General features: G+C 33.6%; 1 protein-coding gene across 50 annotated transcripts in view; it reads left to right on the top strand.

The window, feature by feature from the left end:
- The window catches only part of ADGRL3 (adhesion G protein-coupled receptor L3), an 873,550-nt gene that overhangs the window by 277,475 nt on the left and 568,487 nt on the right, over nucleotides 1–27,588 (top strand). For all 50 annotated transcript variants that reach the window (XM_050789802.1, XM_050789801.1, XM_050789811.1 and 47 more), the window contains exon 3: nucleotides 14,610–14,837. In XM_050789802.1, the coding sequence (XP_050645759.1) occupies nucleotides 14,783–14,837 (55 nt within the window). In that variant the 5' untranslated portion in view covers nucleotides 14,610–14,782. The remainder of the gene's footprint in view (nucleotides 1–14,609; nucleotides 14,838–27,588) is intronic.

Raw genomic sequence — 27,588 nt, forward strand, 5'->3', positions numbered from 1 at the left:
AAGGAAATGATTTATTTACTGAAACGTCAATGTATTTTTTAAGCTACATAACTCAAAAATGTTTTACCCAAGATAGAAAAGACTTTTTGCAGGGATCAAAGTGGTGGTATCTTTAAATAAAAATAGGAGCCTTTAAACCATTTTAGGAAATGTTTTAATTATTAAGAAAATAAAAATGTTTTAAAAAGTTTTCTACAGGCTTTTATATTTAAAAGTAGTCTTTGTCAACATAGTTTTGGAAAGTCACTTTTATGCTGCTATTTTGCAAGTTTTCTGTATTTCAGGTGCATGGTCTCTAGAATGGGTTGCTGCTTGGCCTAAATTAACTCAAATGTAACTTGGTGATAATTATATAATATATCTTGCAACCTAATGGGAAATAAAAATAATTACTTTGTATAATACTATCTGACTCAAATCACTGGGATGAGTTCATTGAAATTTCCAAATTTGAGGTGCTGTGAATAGCATAGACTCCCAGAGTATGCAGTGTAAAGAACTCTAAGTGAGATATGTCTGTCCACTTTTGTATTTACCTCTTCATAACTTTCACATTTCTTAATGAGGCTATTCTTTTTCAAGTGCTGTTCTTTCCACTAACCAAATCCTCTTTGGGGTTTTCCTATTGTCTTAGTTAAAGATACTATATTTGATTGATTTAATTATCTCTCTACATCATAAAATTTATATTATTTGTATAGACATCTTTAGGAGTCATTCAGTGTAATTTTAAAAATAAGTGCTTGACATATTTACTTTGTGGTGCCATTGATTTTACCACTATAAAATATACCAAAGTATACAAAATGTATACACATAGCAATTAAATAATGATAGCACTGAATTATGGATTCATAGACATTCTCTTGTTGTGCTATGTTATTAAAGAAAATTATAGGCCTGGCGCAGTGGCTCACTCCTGTAATCCCAGCATTTTGGGAGGCCGAGGTGGGCAGATCACCAGAGGTCGGGAGTTCGAGACCACCCTGACCAACATGGAGAAACCCCATGTCTACTAAAAATACAAAATTAGCCGGGCATGGTGGCGCAGGTCTGTAATCTCAGCTACTCGGGAGGCTGAGGCAGGATAATGCTTGAACTCAGGAGGCGATGGTTGCTGTGAGCCGAGATCATGCCACTGCACTCCCGCCTGGGCAGCAAGAGCAAAACTCCGTCAAAAAAAAAAAAGTATGAAATTTCGAGTTCCAATATTTATTTTATAAATACATGAATGAATGTCATAATTAAAATCTATATGCTATCATAACTAGTTATATGTATAACTATATATAATCTATATGAGTTTAAATATATAATCTATATGAGTTAGTAAGAGTACATTAATGACTAAGTATAATGTGTTCTGTTATAAAGTTCTTTAATTATAGGCATCTAAACAGGACCTAACTTATAATATATTCTGCTCATATATTTAAATACATTAAATACGTTCTGCTCATGTATTTAAAGATATTAGCCAAATTAGTCCAGTGATTCCTTTTCTACTTAGATCCTACCACTTGGAAATTCTCCCCTCATCCCCTGTTTTTTTTTGACTTACTGTTTTCTCACAACCTTTTGATAAGTGACACCTAGAACATGGTAGGGTGCTTTATAGTTTGTCTAATGCTGCTCCAGTTCAATTTCTACACTGATAGGACTAACTAAGCGAGATGAGTGGAACAAATGGATCCATTGCATTTGTTGGATCTATTTCCATTTTGCCTACCAAGTTTCTATTTTGACTACCAATTAAAATCCTAAAAGCTGAGGAGATTTTTTTTTTTTTTTTTTTTTTTTTTTTTTTTTTTTTTTTTTTTGAGACGGAGTCTCGCTCTGTCGCCCAGGCTGGAGTACAGTGGCCGGATCTCAGCTCACTGCAAGCTCCGCCTCCCGGGTTCACGCCATTCTCCTGCCTCAGCCTCCGGAATAGCTGGGACTACAGGCGCCCGCCACCTCGCCCGGCTAGTTTTTTGTATTTTTTAGTAGAGACGGGGTTTCACCGTGTTAGCCAGGATGGTCTCGATCTCCTGACCTCGTGATCCACCTGTCTCGGCCTCCCAAAGTGCTGGGATTACAGGCTTGAGCCACCGCGCCCGGCGAGGAGATATTTTTGACTGCAAAGCAGTCTTCCTTATCCTGGAACTTGGAATGTCAATATCTCTATCTAATCCTTTCCTTAGTTAGGTCATCACTGCTTTATTGGTCGTCACTGTGAAGTCAATTTTGCGAAGATTTAAATAAAATGTTAGCTTAAGGGTATTAGGTATCATATTTTTAATAACCTGCCAGCTTGGTTGTTTCTGATGGATTTTCCATCACAGTCAATCTGTGTTCCCTTACTTTATTTCCAGCTGGAGCCAAATATTAAACATTACCATAGTTAGAATGAAATGAAATAATGTTATCAGTATGTTGGCACCTATTAAAAACCCTTCAGAAAAAGCTGTTATTATTGTTATTATCTTATTCTACTAAGTTGTATTTATTTTAAGGGTTCTTAAAATTGAACAATTCAATAATTATGTGTAATTATGAAGAACTTCAAGGATTAAAATTACTTTCAGTATTATATTCTTCCCCATGGAGATTATACTTTGTGGCTCAATCATCTGTTTTAAAAGTTAGCTTTTGTAAAATGACCTATTACGTAATTTGGTAGCTACGTATAAATGCAAATTATCAAACCATTACTGTAAAAAAAATGTGTTGTTGAATTTATATTTTCAAAATATGTCTTTGTAAACTTACTATGTTAGCTATTGATTTTAAAATGATAAATATGTATTTAAATAAATTCTCAATCAGGCTAAAGTTACAGCAGAGATACTGCATCATCTAGCACAACCTCAGAAACTCTCCCTTGGCAGTAATCGTCCCTGCCTCCCTTTGGGTATTTTAGGCACTGATATTCCATAATGGGCCATTAAGAAAGGTGTTTAATTTGAGACCCATCTAGGTGTGCCATACTGAGATGAGATAATTTCAAAAACGTGTGTATTTTCTCTCTTGCCTGGTTGCTACTGATACACTACTGATAATGAAATATGGGAAAATTATATTGCGATATTTTGTGAGTTGCAAGAGACTACATTTCTTTCATAATCTCAAGAACAATTTAAGACTTATTATACAGCTATCCTTTTATGTAAATAATTATTTTAAATGTGTTAATTTTTCTGCTATACATGTATTTATTTCCATTATTTTACAGTAATCTTTTCTCATTACTGTTTAAGCCCCTTTTGAAAAAAATATTGAAATTTTAAAAAATGTGAATATCAAGGGTTTTAAACTCAAATTTTCCATGTGAAAGAGATACATGGGACTGACCCTCATGGTAACCAAACATCAGTGAAACGATGTTATGTTAACCTAGCTCATGATGAGATATACCTTCCCCTGCATTCCTCTTTGTCTTGGAAAGTGTTCAAAGAAAGTGTAAGTAGATGTGTATTTTTTCCTTTTCCACTGGAAGGAGTTGGAATAGGATGAATTTGACTTTACGACCTCAATTCTTACAACTTCTCTATTCTAGGCTTTATTTTTAAGTCAGTTATTTAGGAACTGTCATTGTTGTCAGAGAAACAGTGTTAAGAAATGAGATATTGTTTCCTAGTTTAGACCCTGAAATACATACTGTAGCTTCATATGATTTGGATTATTTAAGAAGATATTTAAAGCTCATTATTTTCAGCTATGGAATTTTTTTTAACCAAACTTGACTATAGTGCCAGTTGCATTGATAATGATTTTAGAATTTCACAGGATAAGGATGACATTGATTTGATATTTAAATCAAATCCTGGAATTCCATTTATAACACAAATTGTCACTAGATACAATATATTGTCACGATTATCAATCATGAACTACTCAGGTGATTTTATTTATTCCATTGCCATGGGTATAGGCTTATTAGTCTATCCTAATCATAAAGGCTCTAAGATAGTAAAAATGCAGTAAATATTAGAAACATTTGAGGATACGTTGACCTATCATATACCAAGTTTCATCTTTGAGTTAGAATTAGTATGAGAAAGTCACAACTAATTCAACTTCGAAAATATATTTGGTTATTCTCGGTAATATTCAGAATAATCTCAGTTCCCTTTTTAGGAAAATTAATAATAGAATTAAATACTCTTACTGATTGAAATTATATTGATATATGGGCCGGGCGCGGTGGCTCAAGCCTGTAATCCCAGCACTTTGGGAGGCCGAGACGGGCGGATCACGAGGTCGGGAGATCGAGACCATCCTGGCTAACACGGTGAAACCCCGTCTCTACTAAAAAAATACAAAAAACTAGCCGGGCGAGGTGGCGGGCGCCTGTAGTCCCAGCTACTCGGGAGGCTGAGGCAGGAGAATGGCGTAAACCCGGGAGGCGGAGCTTGCAGTGAGCTGAGATCCGGCCACTGCACTCTAGCCTGGGCAGCAGAGTGAGACTCCGTCTCAAAAAAAAAAAAAAAAAAAAAAAAAAAAAAAAAAACTTTTATTTGGTAAGTACCTTTCTTTTTTTTTTCTGATTGTTTTCAACTTTTGTTGTAACTTAAAAAGCAATGGCTTGCCTTCTGAGAACCTGGAAGATCATGATTCTTGGTTACTCTCCTAAAGAAATCTGTGATGTTGCCCTTCATTTACCCAATACATGCATGAGTAAAATGGGTTATTGCTATCTCTTCAGATGTGTCAAAGACATATATAATGCCAGATAAAAATTATTCAGTGAAGATATTGAGGGTCTTCTGTTTATGGCATGATTCTTGCAGGCTAAAGTTTGTTTATTCTAGGTCTTCAACTCACTCCGTTCATCCCACAAGTTAAAGACTAATCACACCTAGCTGAAAGCCCCTCACATAAGCTCCTTTACATAAGATATGCTACAGAGTCTGTAGTCAGTATAAGTGATGAGAAGCAGTAGAATCTGAAGACTGAAAACACAACCCTTGGGTCTAGACTGCTTAGATGCAAATCTGGGCTTGATTAATTTTAACTATGTGGCCTCAACAAGTTCTTTAACTCTCCATCCCTTGGTTTCCTCATTTACCAATTAGGAATAAAATAGCCCCTTTCTTATGGAGTTATTATACGATTAACAATAATGTTCATAGTTAGAAGTAATTAAATGAGTTAATACATGGGAGGCTTTCAGAACAGTGTTTGGCATAATAAGGGCTTAATAAATGTTAGTAGTTACTATGAGGAAGATGATTATTTTTCTTGGTTCTCTGTAGATTTTGGAATAAATTCATACATTCCTGTTTGAAATGGATTTATTTACTTTCAGATAGACACCTATTATGTTCTGAATGTTTTAAGTGTAACTTACTTGCCCTTCCTGATTTCTACTAGACTTGGAATCATAAAAATCAATCCTTGATTGTTATCATAAATGACATATTGTAAATAGTTGTTAATTTTTTTGAATATATTTTAAAATTATAGCTATGTTCATTTAGACTTGTTTTTCACAACTAATTATCATGAATATTTGAGATTTTATGAGTGATTTTATTTTTAAAGAGCAAAGGTTCTATTTTACCAATTGTACATATAGAAAGAACATGAGATCCATTTTTTGCTTTTAATTATTGGGTAGTCAAGCAAGTGTTTTCCAAATTAATTGATTTTAACATAATTATTTATATATACCTTTAGTTTAAAACTCACTGATTTTATTTCCAGTTGAACATATCAATATAGACAAATATTATCAAAGCCTATTGGATATGTTCTCCAATCAAATGCTTTATGGGATCTCAGAAAAGATGTTAACTCAAGGGCACTTCATAAGAAAGTGATCCTGTGTCAAGCGTTAATCTATTTCCTGGATAATAGATGTGCTGCTCTACAGCCAAAAAATAGCAATGTTCATTAAATATAAATTTGTTTCTAGACATTAACAGACATTTCTTAAATCACAACACTGAGAGACAATTAAATGAAACTTTTATGCTAGAAAAGTTTCTTATTAAAATTACCCTAGAGAGATTATTTGCCTTCTAACTTAGCATCAAGTTATAATATTTAAAATATAATTATAAGGAGATGTGCCTTTTTTACTTCAGCAATAAAAAAATAAATATTATTTGCCAGTGTTTCAGATGATGTGTTGAGATTTAGCATCTAATTGCTTGAAACATGTTTTAGGTAACCTTAAAATTAAGGTTAACCATAAAATTCACTGAAGAGAAATAAGTCTTTCTTGCTCTGATTTCTCTGAAACTTATGTAGGGGATTGCAGAGAAGAAATGAGGGAAGAATGGAGGCATGACTCAAAGTTGTAGTGGAAGTGTCACTTTATACCTGAACTACGCTCCCTACTCCCAATTTGATTCAACTTTTTACTGTATCTTCTGTGCCTATCCTATGTTTTTTCCCTTCTGTTTTCCCTCATGACTTATGTTTACTTCCACACTGACAAGACATAACAGTGATATTTCTACAATTTCAAAAATTGTTGACTTAACATTCTTTAAATAGTATATTAATTTAAATCACATGCTGGACTTATAGGTCATTGTGAACTCCCACCATACTAACTCTGGCAAATATTGTTACTGACACTGATTGCCTAAAGTATTTTTCTTTTCTCTCCATTTTCTCCTATATACTGTGACCAATTTAATCTTCTAAAAGCATGGTATTTACAATGGACCTTCTGATTCTATCCCCTTTTCTACTTGACCACTCACAATCTTTTATTGAATGTTCTTCTATCCCGCTTACCACTAAATGCAATCTAATTTACCATTTATAACCCCACTTTTAAATATAAATCCTTCACTAAATGAGAACAAGAATTTTTCTCATTGATTGAATGCCTACTCTTGCCAGGAAACTTTATAGCTTCTTATATATATTACCTTTATTTAAGCCTTAAACCACCTGGTAAAATAAGTATAAAATTCAGATGTGAACATTAGGGTATAGAAAATTTAAATAATCTGCTTATGTCATACAGCTCACAACTCAAAGAGAAAGAACTTAAAACTGTCCTTTTCACACTCCAAAGCTCATATTATGTCCTCTATTCATGCTGCTCCTCATGGCCCAGATTTTTTGATGTTTTATACTTGAAAACAGTAGCTTAGTTTTTTTAAAAAAATGTGTGCAGATATGAAGGACTAGGAAAATATGGCTACATTCAGTTCTAGGTCAAGGTAAATACATATTTACTATAGATGAAATTTCTTCCAAGTTGTGTTTGACTTGAATATGTTATAAAATATACATCTATCCAGATAAGTCATTGCTGCCAGTTGCAGAACAATACCATTCTATATAAAAGTGCTGTAATTATCTGGAATCAATATTTGATCTCAAATAGCATAATGACTGCTAAGCAGTGTTATGCAAATTTGGGACTGTGACAAAAATATTATACTAAAAAATGCAAAAACTGCATTTTTTCTGTGATGTCACTCTCTAAATAATAGTTTATTAATATAACGATTCATTTAACACTTCTATTGACTCAGGCTCCTCATATCAAACCAAAGATCATTTAAAAAATTGAATTTGCAACAAAATGTTTGAATATTTAGGAGCAATGTAGAAGACTACAACAGTTTTGGGGATATATTTGCTATAAATATTTACTCCCATTCTTAAAAGACAATACTTGAGATAATTTATATGTGTTGTGTTGATATATTTTGTGTCTTTAACTGTTATAAATTTCATGATTTGAAACCAATCAAATTGAATTTATATTCCTTAGTATAGTCTTCAAAATATTTCCTATTCCACCCTAATAGATCCTTCCTATTACTTTCTACGGCTCCTCACTTCTTCCTGAGAAACCAGATGACTTGCAGTTCTGCAACACGCTGCCTTTTACCACCTCTTTACCTTTACCATAGCAACTCTTAATCCAAAACGTTCTTCCTCCACCTACTGTTGAGTGAGATCTTAGCCATTCTTCAAATTATAGCACAATTACTACTCTCACAGGTCTTCCAGATCTTTCAAGGTGTGTTATCTCCTCTGTTTTTTTCAACTCTTCTTCTTTATCAAATTTGGATTTATATTTTACCACTTGTATTTACTACATTATTTCATCTTCCTTATCTTCCTCATTGTTTCCTTCTCTTCCTTATTGTTTCCTTCTCTTTCATTGGTTCTTCCTCCTCCTTCTTTAATGCAGGAATTATGCCTTGTATATCTTAACACATCCCCATGACCAAACACAGTGCATACTTGTAATAAATTAACAAAGAAACACACATGTAAATTTGTTGAATTAAATGTTTCTTGAAAATATTGAAGAAGGTGATTGAAAGTTTGTCCTCTATGAATTTCCAAAGGGAGTTAGCACTATTTAAGAAAGTATTCATTTAACTCATTGTTGCTGCTAACTAAACTCAATGGTTAAATGCTTTCTTCATACTTATTTAATACAAGGTTATTTGACCCCCTAAATATTGAAAAAAAAAAGATCCTTGAATCTTACTGTAAGTGCCTTGGTTTTCAGAGTCAAATTTTCAGGAGAAACTCTATGAATAATGTGAGGACCCAAACTAATGATGCTTTACAGTTCCATAGTATATTCACATGCATTCTGTAAATTGAGAAACAATACATATAATTTTTCAAGAAAACAAGAAAACCTTAAAGGAGAAGCATATGTGTAGGTTTCAGACATTGTAAATTATAGCTAAAATTTACAAAACATAATATATTTTACTGAGTTCAAACTCCTTTAAAACCCATTTTGCTTTTGCCCGATGATGATCATACCAAATATATTAACATTTGCTAGGATGGTGATGGAAAGAACCTGTGTTATAGTCAGGTAATTTTTCTTCTTCCTGTCCTACTCTTTTCCCCTGAGTTAATTGTATCACTTCTTTTTTACTATTTTTTTGTAGACACAGGGTGTTGCTTTGTTGACCAGCCTGATCTTGAACACCTGGCCTCAAGCAATCCTCCCACCCTGGTATCTCAAAGTGTTGGGATTACAGGCAGGAGACACCATGCCTACCCTTATTTCTTTTCTTCATATGTCAATGTCATATTATTTTTACCATTTTATCAAGGTGCCAAATTATACCTTAGATACAATTTTATACCATGTTGCTGTAAATTAATTTTATATCATTAAAAAGGTAATTTATGGAGATGGCTTGTTTTGATTTTTAAATAAAAATGGTTTTAAATTTTTCAAATTTTAAAGTCCGTATACTAACCCTGGAAGAATATAGACAACACCCAAGTGATAATTCTGAACGCTCCTAAAATTGTAAGGTCATAGCTATGATTTCCCTCTATGGAACAAGGAAACAAAACAAAACAAAACAAAACATGGGAAACTCCTATATTGCAATTAGAAATTAGGCTATATACCAATTCACCATTATAATAATGCCAAATGGCATTTTTTATATTTTGTATGTGCCAAACATGTCAGAAAATAATGACCTCCAAAAAGTATATGACAAATACAAGTAAATACGCAAAATAAGGTATGGATTAATAAAAATCTGTAAAGTCAATATTGAAGTAGAATTTGTAGTTAGAATGTATAACAAGTGAAAAGTTAAGAGTTGGGGAAATTTAAACATTTATAAAGAAAATATAGTTTCTTGTCCATGGTATTATGATGGGAAAGGTACAATAATATGCAGTATACTTTGGGGAATGTTTGAGAGTAAATTATCTTACAGAAATGTGATTTAAGAGTAGCTAACACATTCCCAAGATAAGCAGTTTTGAGACTGTAATGTTAACCTCTGTTTGATGTATAGAAAGGAAGCTAATATAAGATAGAAATATAAATTTTTAGCATGATTTGAAAAGAAAATAATACTAAAAAATTAAACTGGGGAAACAATTATGACACTAGAATGTAAGATGAAAGTTTCCAGAAAGTAAAATCAATGTCTCCCATTTAGAAGACTTACTTTTGTTGCAAGGAATAACAAAAAAAATTCAATTTCTTTTAGAGTATAGTTGTGTTAGATTTGAATAAAAAGTAGCATAGTTAATAAATAAGGAAGTTTCCAAGTAGTTAATGAGGGAAGACTTTAGTTATTTAAGCTTTTTGTAGAATTTCTTTCCATACTATATTCTTTTCTAACTTTCAGTGGAACTAGTATCAAATAACACAACTTTAAAATTCTAAACCCAAACATGAATGATGTGAATTAGGTCATTTTAATCAACTTCACTTTTAAATTCTAGATACTGTGAAGAACAGTGAACTTAGTTTTGTTTGAAGACAGATAACCACCAAGATTTTTATAAGAAAAGAAATTTGTTTGGTGAAGTTAATGACAACATTTCAATGGAAAAATCATAAAAAGTTTTCTTTTAAAAAACTACTATAATTCAGAGTGGTGATACATATTTCTGTAGGTTATGAGAAATATATTTCTGTAGCTATTAAATATATATTTCTGTAGCTATTAAAACTTATATTGTATAATTATTGCAAGTTTATTATATATGTCCCCTAATTAGCACAGTATTGGAGTTGTGAGTAAGAGAGAGGCAAGTGGTGAGGCTGGAGTGGGAGAACATGTGACCCTCCTCAAACAGTAGTTTTTATTCTTATAAATTCCATTTCCATTACATTATAATTATGAAAACAAATCCCTATGCCTAAATCAAATGTCAAATGTCTGAGTAGAGATGGCTCTTTGTCCTGCTGCAATACCTTAAAAGAAATCATTATTAATAACTAATAGGTATGTACTTCCTTATTCTTTCTATAAAATAACTTTCAACCATTGTTTCAACATTGTAAAATAGGTATCATATGAAATAAATGATTCTGGTTGTTATTGAAGCCAAAGTTAACAATAGTAATACTCATCCTTCACTATGGAAATAATTTTCTCTCCTCCTCCGACAGATGTGGCACTGTAATTAGGGTGGTGTCCTGAAAAGCACCACCCTTTGTGTGTTCTTTGTCCTCTCTTCTCCGAGTGCTTTCCTGCCTGCCTCTTGCATCTATGCTGTTCCGGGTTCTCCACTCTTCACAATCAAATAATGTTTCATTTAAGCAAGGCCTAAGTCTTCTTTGGAAATCCCATGTTGTACCCTTCCTTTGCACAATTAATGTTCCTAATTATTTTCATTTATTTTCTTGTTTATTTGTGCCATAGAGGAAAGAGCACTAATGTTGAAGTCAATTTGGCTTGAAATTCTAGACACATAACATGTCTGATTTTCCTTCTCAGTAAACATGGAACAATGTTATCTGCTTTATATATTTGTATGAATAATTATATTAGGAAATTTGTGTAATATCTAGCACAGTGTGTAAAATGTGGTAAGTACTTAAAGGAAGATTAATTCTTCTCTATCTTGTGACTTCATTTACTTTACTGTGTCCTGTTCTTGGGTTTTTTTTTCCCCCACTACAGTATGGGTTGTGAGAAAAACTGTTCTACTGATTTGCATTTTCTGTAAAATCTACTGTGGTAGAAATTTAGTATTATGTGTTTGAGAGAATGAATAAATAATTCATCTAGATGGCAGCTCATAATTTCTTCTAGTAATGAAATGCTATATATATATTTATCTTCTATTTGTGTGTATGCGTTTATATGTGTATGTGTGTATACATATATCTCCTGATAACAACTTTTGACTCTTGTATACTCCATGGTCACAGAGGAAGGCAAAAAAGACACAGAAATAGAATGTTGAGGTTTGCTAGGATAGAGCATTGTGATCTTGTTCATGAATCTGTCAATTATCTGTCAACTTAAATATCCCTCTTCAAGTAGCTGTCAGTTATTTTGTGCATGTTAAATAATGTAATTTTAAATTAGCAATTGCTTTCGAAATTTCTTTTGTGAGTTATACACTTATGACATTTGAGAATGGATTTTCAGGTTTTCTTGTGAGTCAGAGTTGCGTAAGAGAAAACAAAATGAAAATGTTGTGCATGATTCCTTTTCACTTAGTCTCTGTTTTATCTCAGTCACATATTTAATTTCTTGTCAATGCTTTCTCTGTTTGTAAAGGTAAAATGTTATGAGATTATCTAGAATGAGCTTTGTTTCCCATAATATCAATGAAATTGAAGAGAAAACTCTTTATATCTATTGTGTCCATATTTAGTACTGTAGGAGCCTATGTATACAATAGTAATAAATAAAAATTTTTTTAATTATCAAATGATCTTGCTTCTTATGGATTCACATTGAAAGGATGAGTAGGACAAAATAATTGCCAATGCTATAGCACCTACCACATGCCAGCACTGTTCTTGGCTATTATTCTGTATTTTATGTAATTAAAAATTACAAATTTTAACTCATTTAATGTTCATAGAACCATATAAATTAAGTAATATCACCCTACCTATTACATAGATAGAAAAATGGAGATGCTATAGTAAATGACCGTCAACAGGAAAATTGAGATGCTATGTAGTTAAATGACTTGCCCAACGTAGTAGAACAGTAGTTGAGATCAGGTTGTCTGGCTCCAGAATCTGTGCTCTTAACTACCATGCCGTAAATAACAATATCAAAACATCCGATTAATTTGTGTAATTTTGCCTTTTGTTAAAGACTTTGGTTTTTATTTTGACAGAATGAAGCATATTAATGCTTTCCTCAGTAAACAATTTTGAATATCCCTTTTCAGAAGATTTTAAAATTTAATTCTAAAAGTCCGAAATTATTGAAAATATGTATCAATCTCCAGGACAAAGAAAAAAAAAAGAAAGAAAGAATGAAAGAAAAAAGGAAGGAAGGAGGGAAGGAAGGAAGGAAGGAAGGAAGGAAGGAAGGAAGGAAGGAAGGAAGGAACGAAGGAAGGAAGGAAGGAACGAAGGAAGGAAGGAAGGAAGGAAGGAAGGAAGGAACGAAGGAAGGAAGGAAGGAAGGAAGGAAGGAAGGAAGGAAGGAAGGAAGGAAGGAAGGAAGGAAGGAAGGAAGGAAGGAAGGAAGGAAGGAAGGAAGGAAGGAAGGAAGGAAGGAAGGAAGGAAGGAAGGAAGGAAGGAAGGAAGGCCGGCCCAATTTGTTCTTGATTGATCAGTTTGACAGGTGCTGACTGTAAAAGACGGTGTCTTCAGGATTTGAATCATGTTCCCTTAGTATTTTGATTTCCTAAGATAAATCTGTGAAGACTTTAAGAGGAGGCAACTACACTACTTTGGTTCAATAAAGTTTCTTTTTCAGTGCGTAAAGTTATTAATGTTTGACACCTCTCAGCAAGATTCCTCATCTTGAATTGTACAATCCTGGGGAATAGGTTTCATGTTTTCTTCAATATTCTATTCCATGTTTCTGGACCACTGCTTTGTATTTTAGTGAGCATTCAATTAACCTCTGTTGAATGAATTATGTTAAAACTGCATTTTAATGTAGTTTGTATCTATATGCTTACTGTTTAAAATAAGCTATTTAGAATAACATAAATGAAACTTAAATGAAAATGAAATTTTAGGCATAATAATCTATTTTTAATCATCATACATTGTTATTGAGGTAATACTTTGCCTTGATTTTCAGTACTGAAGCTTTTGACATTCAAACAAAAAGAGTAGCATCTTTTGTAAACATAAATCCATGATGTTCACAGATTTACGGAGATGTTTAGAAAAGTAATGTAGTTAATATGTAGAATAATTTCTGAATGAATATTGCAGCCTGAGATGAAAGTAAGACTCATATATTTACCTTTTCTTTTAAACTTATTTATGGTAACAATGATGAATGAAATATTTTACTGTTCTAATGTTGGTGAAATTATACTGTGGTAAAAGCTTACACAAAGTAAGCCCTAAATCCATATATATATATATATATATGTATATTTAGTCAGGCGCGGTGGCTCACTCCTGTAATCTCAGCACTTTGGGAGACCGAAGTGGGTGGATCACCTGAGACTGGGAGTTCAAGACCAGCCTGACCAACATGGAGAAACCCTGTCTCTGCTAAAAATACAAAATTAGCCGGGGTGGAGCTACTCAGGAGGCTGAGGCAGGGGAATCGCTTGAACCCGGGAGGCTGAGGTTATGGTGAGCCGAGATCTCGCCATTGCGCTCCAGCCTGGGCAAAAAGAGCGAAACTCCATCTCTCTCTCTCACACACACACACACACACACACACACACACACACACACACACACACACACCCCACAGAAGGCCGGGCGCAGTGGCTCGGGCCTGTCATCCCAGCACTTTGGGAGGCCGAGGCGGGCGGATCACAAGGTCAGGAGATAGAGGCCATCCTGGCTAACACGGTGAAACCCAGTCTTTTACTAAAAACATACAAAATATTAGCCGAGCGTGGTGGCGGGCGCCTGTAGTCCCAGCTACTCAGGAGCCTGAGGCAGGAGAATGGCGTGAACTCGGGAGGCGGAGCTTGCAGTGAGCCTAGATCGCGGCACTGCACTCCAGCCTGGGTAACAGAGCAAGACTCCATCTCAAAAATCAAATCAAATAAAATAAAAATCATTATATTTAAGTTAATTTGTTCAGTAGAGACTGAATTGTTTATTTCACTAAGATCTGAGGCCAGGATATAAACATGATGGTAATATATGCATTGTATAAATAATGTCTTTGGATTACTTACTTATTTTATACAATAACCCCTCCCTTTTTTTTTTTTTTTTTTTCTTTTTTCTTTTTTGCAGGTTTCAGATTTGGGATATTGGTGTTTCTGTTTCGGAAGAATTATTCTTTTTATTTTTAATTTAAAGAAAATTCATCAGTTTCGGAATACAGAAGAGGAACTAGAAATATACGTATTTTGTTTCACATTTGAACAGTCATTCTTGAGGAATACTCCATACCTGAGTGGACAGCCATGTGGCCATCGCAGCTACTAATTTTCATGATGCTTTTAGCTCCAATAATTCATGGTAAGATTTTTCAGATTTTTGTGTAATGCTTAACGTTTTCTCACTTATTCATACTAGACAGTTCCTTAGGATCTTTGCTCTGAGATTACTTTGTAGTTTTTCCTTACCATATGTTAGTATGAGTAAGTTAAAATAAAAGAACATAATGTGTATTTATTTATTTATTTTTATTTATTTTTTATTTTTTTATTTTTTTTGAATCGGAGTCTCACACTGCCACCCAGGCTCGAGTGCAGTGGCACAATCTCGGCTCACTGCAAGCTCCGCCTCCCGGGTTCACACCATTCTCCTGCCTCAGCCTCCTGAATAGCTGGGACTACAGGCGCCCACCACCACACCTGGCTAATTTTGTTTTTGTATTTTTAGTAGAGACGGGGTTTCACCGTGTTAGCCAGGATGGTCTCCATCTCCTGACCTCGTGATCTGCCCGCTTTGGCCTCCCAAAGTGCTGGGATTACAGGCGTGAGCCACCACGCCCAGCCCGTAATGTGTATTTTAAGCTGAAATAGTTATGAGTTTTCAGTTGCATTTCTTAAAGTGCCTATTGAAATGTATTTAAAACCAAAAGGCTTTTTAAAAAGAACACTTGCATTTTATTTTTAGACTTTACCACACTTTTGGAAAATCAGCTGAATTATTAATTATCTCATTTATTGTGATTTTTTTGGCTTGCATAGTTTCATACTTAAAAAAACATTTTTAATGTAGTAAATTTGGGCATTTGAAAGAAAACTCCAAAAGTAAAATCCTACTTATTCAAAAGTATCTGCTTTACACAACCAAGTAATTATTTTTTCTCTGAGTATTTACTATTCTGCACAATCTTTAATATACAGAACACAAACTATAATCTCTCAATAAAGGGAAATTATTTTTGTACTATACCTTGTAATGCAGAAACACAAATAAAAAAACAAAAAACAAAAAACAAAAAACAAAAGAACGGTCAGGCACGGTGGCTCAGGTCTGTAATCCCAGCACTTTAGGAGGCCGAGGCGGGCAGATCACGAGGTCAGGATATCGAGACCATCCTGGCTAACATGGTGAAACCCCGTCTCTACTAAAAATACAAAAAAAAAGTAGCCAAGTGCGGTGGCGGGCGCCTGTAGTCCCAGCTACTCGGGAGGCTGAGGCAGGAGAATGGAGTAAACCAGAGATGGGAAGCTTGCAGTGAGCCGAGATCGTGCCACTGCACTCCAGCCTGGGCGACAGAGCGAGACTCCGTCAAAATAAATAAATAAATAAATAAATAATAATAATATTAATGTCTATTTTCACTTTTTAAAGAAAGATGATTTTATGGAAACATGCTAATATAATTAATAGACAAGTATACTTAATGTTCATTTAGACATCTTTGTAATTATAACAAATATGATAGATTAGAAATGACGTACCTTTGCAAATTTTATAAAATATATCACATTAATTAATATATAAGCGAGACATTTATATTCTGTACAACTTAGTGTAATATTCACTGAATCTCTCTCAAACCTGGTAAATTAAAGTCTATATGTAAGTTCCTCTTACACAATTTAATGTTTTTGGCTAATTATCATTGATTTTTTTCCCTAAGATGAAAATGTTGTAATATAGTCGCTCTCTCATATGTTGATGATAATTATAGCAAAGAAAAAAGGACACAGCTGTATTTGCCACTGCTTAGGAGGTCTCAGAATATTATAGTGTAGCAAGCAGCTGAAATGAATTTTTAGCCTCTTTAGCTCACTTTTGGTTTTTAATTGACTACAGAAACTCATTGTAGTTCATCAGTGATGCAATTCTGAATCTGGCCTGTGTTCTTAAGTTTTAACATGAATTGCATTTTGCTGTCATTCTAAATACTGGGTAAAATAACTTCTTTTGAAGTTTTCCTCTAAAGTTCCCTGGATGCAACATATTTAGTTCTGATAATCCACTCTATTATAAGGTAGAGATGTTTGTAAAATGGGAGTATCCTACTTATTCAACCATCTTGTTTTAAGCAAACTTGTCTAAAATATCAAAATATTTTCTTAATTCATATACGGATACATTCACGTTCTCTGCATGGGCACATATAACATTTTGTGATGTGGGAAAATAAATATAATTACGTTACTTGAAACAATGCTTTTCTAAGTATCAATATATGTAAAGGTGATTTAAATTAGACTTTTTATGTTATAAAAATACCTCCCTTATAATGTTATTTTGAGAATAAAATAAATAGCATATGTAAATAATACAGCACAGTGCACAGAAAATATTTAGTGCTTGAACATGTAAATTTCCTTCATCATACAATCTATCCCTCCAGTTAATTTTTGTTCCAGTAAATTGTAACAACCAGGAATTAGCTAGCCATAAGAGCTGATTTATTTAATGTTGATACTAAGGAAAAAAGAAAAATATCTACATATATATTTACACACACACAATTCATATTTAAAAGATCAAACTAAAATTACCCTTGTTAGAGAAAATTAGGTTAAAAATAGCAGAAACAGACGTTGCAAGGAAGATTCCTTTTTCAGAACTAAAATGCCTGGTCCCTAAAACTGACACATACTATGTATTTCAGTGGACCCCTAAATGTGGCTGAGCCTTGGGTCTTAGGTCTTGGTTTGGGGACTGATAATCTGCATTGAAAACACACACACACACACACACACACACAGAGAGGGAGAGAGAGAGAGAGAGAGAGAGAGAATACCTCCAAGTAACTTTTAGAAGTATTAAATCAACCCCTAGTATAATGATAGGACACATAAAAGACTGATCTGATATGTAAAATACTCTGGGCCAAAAAAAAATCATTTCCATTTTATGTGGACTATTCAATATTATCTTGAGTTTTGAACTATAGAGGACAAAACAATAGAGAATCTTTTTTCTGATAAACTTTATCCTTTATTTTAAAACTTTGCACCTGAGAAAATACAAGTCGGTTTTGTCTTCCTTCTTTAAGAAGGCTTTTTCTTTTGCCTTTGTGATACCACTTCTGACTTGTGAATGAAGGGCTTTATAAGCAGCCTTTTGGAACCTAACTTGCTCATAAATAGAAAAATACACCTTTGATCAAGTGCTGAAATATAATAGGATAGGAATTTTTAGAGTCCCCATCAATCCTGGCTTAAGAGAATACTTCATAACTTGAAACCTTAGATGACTGAGTTAAAATGTATGTCATAGTTATAGAAGTACTTTTGTTTCCAACATATCCTCTGCTGATGTCTCCTTGCTACTGCTAAGATGTCCAGATATTTTGCCCTCTTGATCATTGGGAATTAATTCTTCTGAGTAATGATCTGAATTGCTATCCCTTTCTTCAGAGAAAATGGTAATGATGACTACTGATTTTATGGCCATAAACTTTAGATGTTTTAGTTCACTTAATATTCACTATAATTGCATAGGTTTTTTTATTATTTGTTATTATTATTATCATCACCATCTTTACAGATAAAGACATTGAGGTACACAGTGATAAAGTAAATTGAGGTCACACAGCTATTAAGTGACACAGAGGGAATTTAAAATCAAGGACTTGGCTTTTGAGCTCTGCTCTTGTTGGCAGTAGATATCCAATTCCTATCAAGGCCGTTCCTCTTTACATAGAATCTCGTCTCAACCCTCCTGGTCACTTGGGAGCAGGTGAGGCAGAAACATTGACCATCTGCCTCTTCCATGTTCTTGGGACAGACAGACTGTGGTTCTGAAGCCTGACAGACCAGAGATGAAATTCCAGCTCTGCCACCTACTGGCTCTGTAATCCTCTTTATCTGTCAACTGGTTAATAAATATAATTAATTTACCCACTACAAGCCAGAAAACTGCTAGATGCTAAAGACAGGATAGTGAACAAAAGACTTGTATTTCTTCCCTCAGCGAGCTTACAGTAACCTAAAAATGTGTAGCTTAATATAATTTTCATCTGTAAAAATGAACATGTATTCCTTGCAGAGCTATTTTAAGAAATGGATGTAATTATATATGTATAACTTCTAACATGGTGCTTTGGCATTTGATAAACCTTTCATTTTTTTCCCTACTCCTTTCTTACCTTGAAATAGAGGTAAATCCCTGAGCAAGGTAAGGAAAATAAATAATTACTGTTATTCTAACCCTGAGAATGGAAATAAATCTTTTTCTATTCAACCCTCAATATTTATGTTTTGCCAAACATTTCTAAATACTAGTATCTAAACAAAATTATTATCAATATTACTAATATCTAAACAAAATTATTCTCACTATGTAGGAATGTTTAAATTACTATTTTAATTGGTTATATATAATTGCTAGGGTTATATTTTTGCATAATCTCTACATGGACAAAATTAAAAACTAAGCTAAATAATTCTGATAATGTTTATGTTAATTGAATAATCCCCATTTGCTCTAAATAGTCCGGTCAATGTTTTATATAGGAAAACAAAACAAGTACCTCAATATCGTATAAATATGTACAATTTAAATTGGGAGATGTCCCTGCTTCTATGTTTATCTGTCCATATTCCGTGTCTCTGTGTACTTCTGTATTTCTCTTTTTCTGTTTTCCATGACTGTGTTCCCTTCCTGTAGAGCCATAAAATCCTTATCTATAATGCAATGAGACCTGGCAGAAGTAAAGAGGAGCAGCTGAAGCAGATGGCCAGTTCTTTGCTGTGCACTACTGTAGTGTTGCATGAAGATAAAGGATTCTTTTTGTTGTTTTTCTATTGATGTGGTTGGGAGCAAGGAAAAAATAAGGAAATTGGAGAGCAAGAACCCAGTAATAACCTGGGGCTCATTTTGATTGGCAGTAAAGAAACATCAAGGTCCAATGTGGGACCTTGGGCTGGGAGATCTGTTCCTGGGAGGTTACTACACCCAAGCCCCAGCTGACCGGGAGCTCAGAAGGTGATTGTGGTGCTCAAATATTTCAACTACACCTCAGCTTATTTGAACCTTACTTGTAAAGACTGAATCATAGTTGAAGAGGTAGAAAGCAGGATCGTTGGCACTTAAACTAGGAATAACGGCGAGCAGTATGTTTTACAGCGTCTTCACAGAAAAAGAAAAATACAATATAAAAAAAATCTTCTAGAACCACCTTATGCATGCTTTTTTTCTGCAATTCTATTGCTAAAGTTGCATCTGTATTTATATATTCAGGGACTTTACTGGTTAGCCTACATTTCATCATGTGCAAGAAATGACTTATAATAAACAGTTCTTAGTAGGGATAAAAGAATGATCAGATGCATATTTGTTTTTATGTAATTTTCACCTTATTGTTAATCCGTGTTTACAATTATGGTTCTGATGTCAATGATTTAAGATAATACTCGTATATTTTGTAACTTCTAATAAGATATGAAACTTGAAAAAGTACAAAATTAAATTTAACTACGTAGCATTTTATCATATAATTCTTTCTATGAAGATGTGTTTTATTAGTTCTGAAAGAGTCAGGTTGACTTCTAAGCTCTGCTTAACTTGGTTATTTTTAGAAATTAATCATCCTTGAAATGTTTATAACGCTTGCCAGCCTAGGTAATTTGTAATATCTGCAGTAATATAACTATGTTTATGGTCAAATACATTATACAGAAAAATCCGTGTCATAGTAATGGTATATGAGGTTACTGCTAACACATCCAACACCATCCACATTAGCCAGTGGCTACTGAGTTTTAAAATATGTATTTTGTAAGCTAACTACACAATCGCTAGTATCACAATGTAAGCTACAAACATGCATGGCTGATAGCTTTACTGTATGTGTAAGAATTTGTTTAGAAACTTTCCCAAATGCAGTTTGGCAGCTGGAAAATAATTTTTTTTTTTTTTTACTTTTGTACTTGCAAAAGATGTTACATATGCATTTAATTGTAGTAATAATCTATGAGTGACATGTACATATTTGGAGTAAAATAGCATTTTCCTATATTGAAATTTTATGTATTGTGACTATTTGAGGTGCTTGTAATTTATCACATTTTTATATTTCTTGTTCTGCGGTGGACTCTGACTGCAATAGGATTGTTGTTTTATATTTAATGTTGAACAAATTTAAAAATATTTGAATATACAATATAAAATCATTGTTTTCTTATTCTTTGGATTACTATTTACTTGAATCCTCAGTATAATTGGGTTTATAAATGGGTTATTTTTCTTTATATTGTCAAATTATGAGCATTCTTTATAAAAATATCTTTTTTGAAAAGACAGTAAGATATCATTAGAAGACATTTAGTTTTAAGAGTTTTTTAGACTTTTTTCTAAGAATAGCTTTTAAATTTTTATTTATTTTTAAAATTTTAATTTTAAGTAAAAATTTCAAATATTGTTATTAGTAAAAAGTAATTTTTTATTAATACAAAACATTTGTACATGTTTATGGGGGTACATATGGTATTTTGATACATGCATACAATGTATAATGATCAAATCAGAGTACTTAGGATATTCTTAACTTCAATCATTTTTCATTTTTTTGTGTGGGGAACGTTTCAGATTTTCTGGGAGGCCATTTGCCTGGATTTACCCACTTAAATTCTCAGGTATTTTATGTTGAATTGTGCACCATTTTTCTACCCTCATCACTTCAAATTCTTCAACCCCCTTTTTCTAAGACAGGTTCTCACTCTGTCACCCAGGCTGTAGTGCAGTGGCATGATCAGAGTCCACTCTAACCTCAACCTCCTGGGCTCAAGCAATCCTCCCACTTCAGCCTCCCAAGTTGCTAGGACCACAGGCATGCACCACCATGCCTGCTTAATTTTTAAAATGTTTTCGTAAAGATGGAGTCTTGCTTTGTTGCCCAGACTGGTCTCAAACTGTAGACCTCCAGCAATCCTCCTGCCTTGACCTCCCAGAGTACTGGGATTACAGGTGTGAACCACTGTACTCAGCCCCCTTTTACTCATGTATTTGATTCCTCAAAGAAGTTCATTCATTCAGGATTTTTTTAATTTAATTATTATGGATATTTAATAGTGCATATCTATGGGATGCATATAATATTTGATACAAGTATATAATTTGTAAGGATCAGTTACTCCAGGGTAATTAGGGTATCTATCATCTCAACTATTTTTATTTATATGTGTTAGGAATATTACAAGTCTACTCTTTTAGTTATTTTCAAATATACAATAAATTATTGTTGGCTATAGTCACCATATCTTGCTTCTGAACACTAGATCTTATGCCTTCTACCTAACAGTATTTTTGTACCAACTAACCATCTTCTCTTCATCTTTCTCCTCTCCACTAATCTTCCCATCTTCTGGTAACCATCTTTCTACTCTCCGTCTCCATTAGTTTAATATTTTTTTATTTCTCACATATTACTGAGAACATGCAATGTTTGTCTTTCTATACCTGGCTTAAGAATTTCATCACTTTGTTATGGCTGGATGATATTTCATTGTGTATATGTAACTACATTTTCTTTATCCATTCATTCGTTGATGGACACTTAGGTTGATTCTGTATCTTGGCCATTGTGAATAGTGTTGCAATTAAAATGGGAGTGCACATATCTCTTCGATATACTGATTTTCTTTCTTTTCCACATATACCCAGCAGTGGGATTTCTGGATCATGTGGTAGTTCCTGTAGTCTTTTGAGGGACCTTCATGCTGTTCTCCACAGTAGTTACACTATTTACATTCCCACCAATAGACAAAGGTTCCCCTTTCTCCACATCCTCACCAGCGTTTGCTATTGCCTGTTTTTTTGGATAACAGCCATTTTAACTGTGGGAGATGATATTTCATTATAGTTATATATTGCACTTCTCTGATGATTAGTGATGTTGAGCATTTTTAATTTACGTATTGGTCATTTGTATATCTTCTTTTGAGAAATGTCTATTCACATCTTTTGCTCATTTTAAAATCAGATTGATTTTTTTCGCGTTGAGTTATTAACCCTTGTCAGATGATAGTTTGCAAATATTTTCTCCCATTCTTGTGGATTTTCTCCTCACTTTTTTATTGTTATTATGACTACCAAAATTAATAATTGTCCATAATTGAAACTTTATTTTTATAGGAGACCTGTATACTGGTGAATTGTATACAAAACAGCAAGGCAATTCATTGGGTTCTATTAGTTTTCAATTATTCTTCCTAAGAAAATGATGAAGATAATTAAACTTTGGTAGCCAAGAAAAATTTCTATTTTTGGTTGAGTCTGAATTTTTTTGAGATTTTGGAAATCCTCTTTTTTATATTTTTATATCTTTGCTCAAATTATATTATAAATATTGAGTCTTTCATTTTATTTCTGTAGATTGTTTTTCTCTAATATATTCTGCAAATTACTGAATGCCTCTTTTAGTTCATCTCAAGACTAATTCTGTAACTTTGCATCTCTCTATCAAATCCACATATTATATATTAGTGTCCTCTGGACTCACATCACATCTTTTAATGAAAAAAATGGAAATCAGCAGAGAACCTGGTGTTTTATATGGCAAGGATAATTAATGATTTATAAATGTTGATACTGAATAGCTCCTGTAATTCTCAGGAACTGCAGAAGATGGTGTCAGCATATTTAGGAATTATTGCTTACATGAAGCCCAGAAACTGAAATTTACAATATCATCTAATCTAAACTGCTTTAGAATCCTATCTTGTATGGTCCTATTAAATGAAGTAGAAAGATCTTAAGCCTTAGAGTTTAAGTCCAGTTCCATTACTTCCAAGATATATGACCTTCAAGAGTTTAAATCACAGTTTGTTTATTTGTTAAATAAGTAATTAGGCCTACTTTGTTATAGTGTAAGGATTAAATAAAATAATGTATAAAAAGGCCCTAATACAAAGCCTCATACATTTAATCCTGGGAGAATGGGGTCATTAAAACATACCTTTAGGAATTAGAACCAAAAAACAAATGATCTGAATAGTAAGCAAAATTTAAAATACAACACCATCTTGGGGTCACTTACATTCCACAGTTCTTTTTCAAAGACTGCATTGTATATTCTTAATCCCCATTGTGACAGTTTCTCTAATTATGAGTCTACACATTTGTACACACATCCCATCATTATATTTAGGACTCAGCCACTGGACTGTAACTAAGTCTTTAATGAGTTACTAATGAACATCTTAAGCTTAGATCAGCATTCAAAGAAAAATGTTAAAGGGTGTTGAAAAGCTATTCAAAGTGCAATTCTGTCACTTTTAATTAGACTGTAAGCCCAATAAAATATCCTGTCATCACTCTTCTTTCTAAGTTTGAAAAAATTGAATAGTGAGTGACGGATATACCCTCATTTTGGTATCATTAGTTTTATGTGAAATTAAAAAGGGTAAATTCAGTGACCTAAATTAGAGAAATCATTCTTTTGATTAAATGCAAAGATAAAAATAACATGCAAGCATAAAATAGCATTTTACAACATTTCATTCTTTTTTCTTGGACTCAGATGACTTTAAAACAGATTGATTTTGTTGTTGCACTGGAGAATAACAGATGATGTGAGGAAAATACCTAATGATTAGTTAGTTATGTAGGTTAAAAACATAAAAATAAAAAAACAAAAACAAACCCTCTGTATTTATAAAAGAACAAATAGTCTGCTTTCACTCATTACTGATTCTCTCCAAGCTGTTAGAGATATCACAAGAGTAGTAAACATAAATATTACCTGAATGAGATCAGAACTAATCTTTAGTATAGCTCTCCATACAAATCAACAATGGTGGTGACAATTTAGCAATGATCCTTTTTCTTCTTTTTTTTCCTACTTTTGATAGGGAAGTTGATGAAACCATGCAGACCTTAAGGGCACATTATTTAATAATGAAGACAAATAATGCATAAAATTTAAAGCAACAGGCTGGTATGATGCTCTTCCTCCAGGGAACACTACACAATTACTTAAAAGGAGGCCTTTTAGATTAGTTACAATAGCTGAATAGTTGGAATAGCCGTGATAACACAGATGTATCAGAGGTTACAGGCTGTTGGCAGGCTTTATGTTGTCCCTCTGCAGACAGATAAAAAACCACCATGTCGATTTTTAAAAGTAGGTGTCCAATAATAATCACATTCTATGTATACCACCAACATAACGTAATCGATCATTTTGACATTTGAGCCTGTTAACATATTTGCTGTCTTGTTAAACAGAATTTAGGCATTCATTGAAACTTACGAACATTAAGATGTGAAATGGTTTGGCTCTGTGGCCCCACCCAAATCTCATCTTGAATTGCACTTCCATAATTCCCACGGGTTGTGGGAAGGACTTTAAAAGAGATTGATTTTGTGTGTATGTGTTGAGAAAGGCGGATGGGTGGGAAAAATATCTTAACTACCATAAAAAAGCAAAACAGTTCTCATTCTTCTCAGATGTCTTCAGAAATGCCAGTTACTATTTACTTAGGAGAAGGAGCTAGAACTCACTAGCAAAACAAACCTCTGTCAATATATGGATCATTTTTGCTCATTTTGCCCACACATTAGTTATAATTGGCAGTATGATTAAGCAAGAGTGCCTCATTACTATAGTTGTAAAGATTTTTAAAGAAGGGATTTACTTTACAGCATTCTGAAAGTATAGTTGCCATACAATTAAAAAATTGATATTCTTGAGGAGGGGAGTGGAGGGAAAAACAAAGTCAATGTTATCCAAATAATAAATTCTAAAGGTTTTTTGTTACCATGAATTTAAATGTGTTTGCATTATGTTTACAAGGAGGCAGGTGTTTGGAAAATCTTACTATTAGTTATCACTCATCTTAAGGTACATAATACAGATTTTATTTCACCGGAATGAAAAAAATCATCCTTTTTGTCAGAAGCTAAATCTCTAATAAATTTATATCACTAACAGAAATCTGTGCTTACTCATTTTCAGAAGTGTTTAAGGTATTTACATCACAGTATTACAATTTAGGCAACAATTATAATGAAAGTCACTATTTTTCCCTTTATTGATAGGATACATAAAATGCAAGCTATGAAAACCTATTAAAAAGCAATCTTAAAAAGCTGGTTCTTTTGTTCTTTAACAAAATGAAATTTTTCCCTTTAGCTTTATTCACAGTCACGTGTTTGACTCTTTCACTATTCTCAGCGTGTTTTATAAAACTTTTGTAACATAGTAGCTTAGTGTTCTGATGATGACTCTAATGTGTAAAAGCAGACTATTCATTCTTTTATAAATACAGAGGTTTTTTAAAATTTTTTAACCTACATATCTAATCATATCTGGATCTTTTTTCCTCATGTCATCTGTTATTTATTTTTATAATTTCAATTGTTGTATTAGAGTCAGGGGGTAAATGTACAGGTTTGGTACAGGAGTATATTGCATGACTCTGAGGCAAATGATCCTGTCACCCAGGGTATTGAGCATACTACCCAATAGGTAGTTTTCCGACCTTGCCTAACTCTCTCTCTTAGTTCCCAGTGTTTATCGTTCTCATCTTGTATTAGTCCGTTTTCATGCTGCTGATAAAGACATTCCTGAGATTGGGAAGAAAGAGAGGTTTAACTGAACTTACAGTTTCAGATGACTCAGGAGGCCTCAGAATCATGGTGGGAGGCAAAGGCACGTCTTACATGGCAGTAGCAAGAGAAAAATGAGGAAGATGCAAAAGTGGAAACCCCTGATAAAACATCAGATCTCATGAAACTTATTCACTACTATGAGAACAGTATGGAGGAAACCGTCCCCATGATTCAAACTATCCCACTGGGTCCATCCCACAACCCATGGGAATTACGGGAGTACAATTCAAGATGAGATTTGGGTGAGGACACAGAGCCAAACCATATCACATCTTTTTTTTTTTTTTTTTTTTTTTTTTTTTTTCTTGAGACAGAGTTTTGCTCTTGTTGCTCAGGCTGGAGTGCAATGGCACCATCTCGGCTCACCGCAACCTCCGCCTCCCGGGTTCAAGCGATTCTCCTGCCTCAGCCTCCTGAGTAGCTAGGATTATAGGCACCCGCCACCATGCCCAGCTAATTTTTGTATTTTTAGTAGAGACAGGGTCTCACTATGTTGGCCAGGCTGGTCTTGAACTCTTGACCTTGGGTGATCCACCCGCCTCGGCCTCCCAAAGTTCTGGGATTACAGGTGTGAGCCACTGCACCTGGGTCATATCACATCTTAATGTCCATAAGTTTCAATGTTTAGCTTCCACTTATAAGTCAACATATGCAATCTTTGGTTTTCTGTTCCTGTGTTAATTCACTTAGGGTGATGGCCTCCATTGGCATCCATGTTGCTGAAAAGGACATGATTTCACTATTTTTTATGGCTGCATAGTATTCCATGGTGTGTGTGTATATATACATACATATATCTATATATACCTATATATATATAGAGAGATATATATAATTGTATTTATCCAGTCTACCATTGATGGGTACTTGGGTTGATTCCATGTCTTTGGAATTATAAATAGTGCTGCAATGTATATACAAATGCATATGTCTTTTTGGTAGAATAATTTATTTTCCTTTGAGTATATACCCAATAATGGGAATACTGAGTAGAACAATAGTTCTGGTTTTAGTTCTTCGAGAAATCTCCAACCTGCTTTCCACAGCAGCTGAACTAATTAGCATTTCCACCAACAGTATGTAAGCATCCCTTTTACTCCACAGCCTCTCCAGCATCTGTTATTTTTTGTCTTTTTAATAATGTCCATTTTGACTGGTGTGAGATGGTATCTCATTGAGGTTTTGATGTGCATTTCTCTGATGATTAGTGATATTGAGTGTTTTTTTGTGTGTGTGT

This window comes from Macaca thibetana, chromosome 5 (genome assembly GCF_024542745.1).
Source record: "Macaca thibetana thibetana isolate TM-01 chromosome 5, ASM2454274v1, whole genome shotgun sequence".
In the NCBI taxonomy this organism is placed as follows: Eukaryota; Metazoa; Chordata; class Mammalia; order Primates; family Cercopithecidae; genus Macaca; species Macaca thibetana.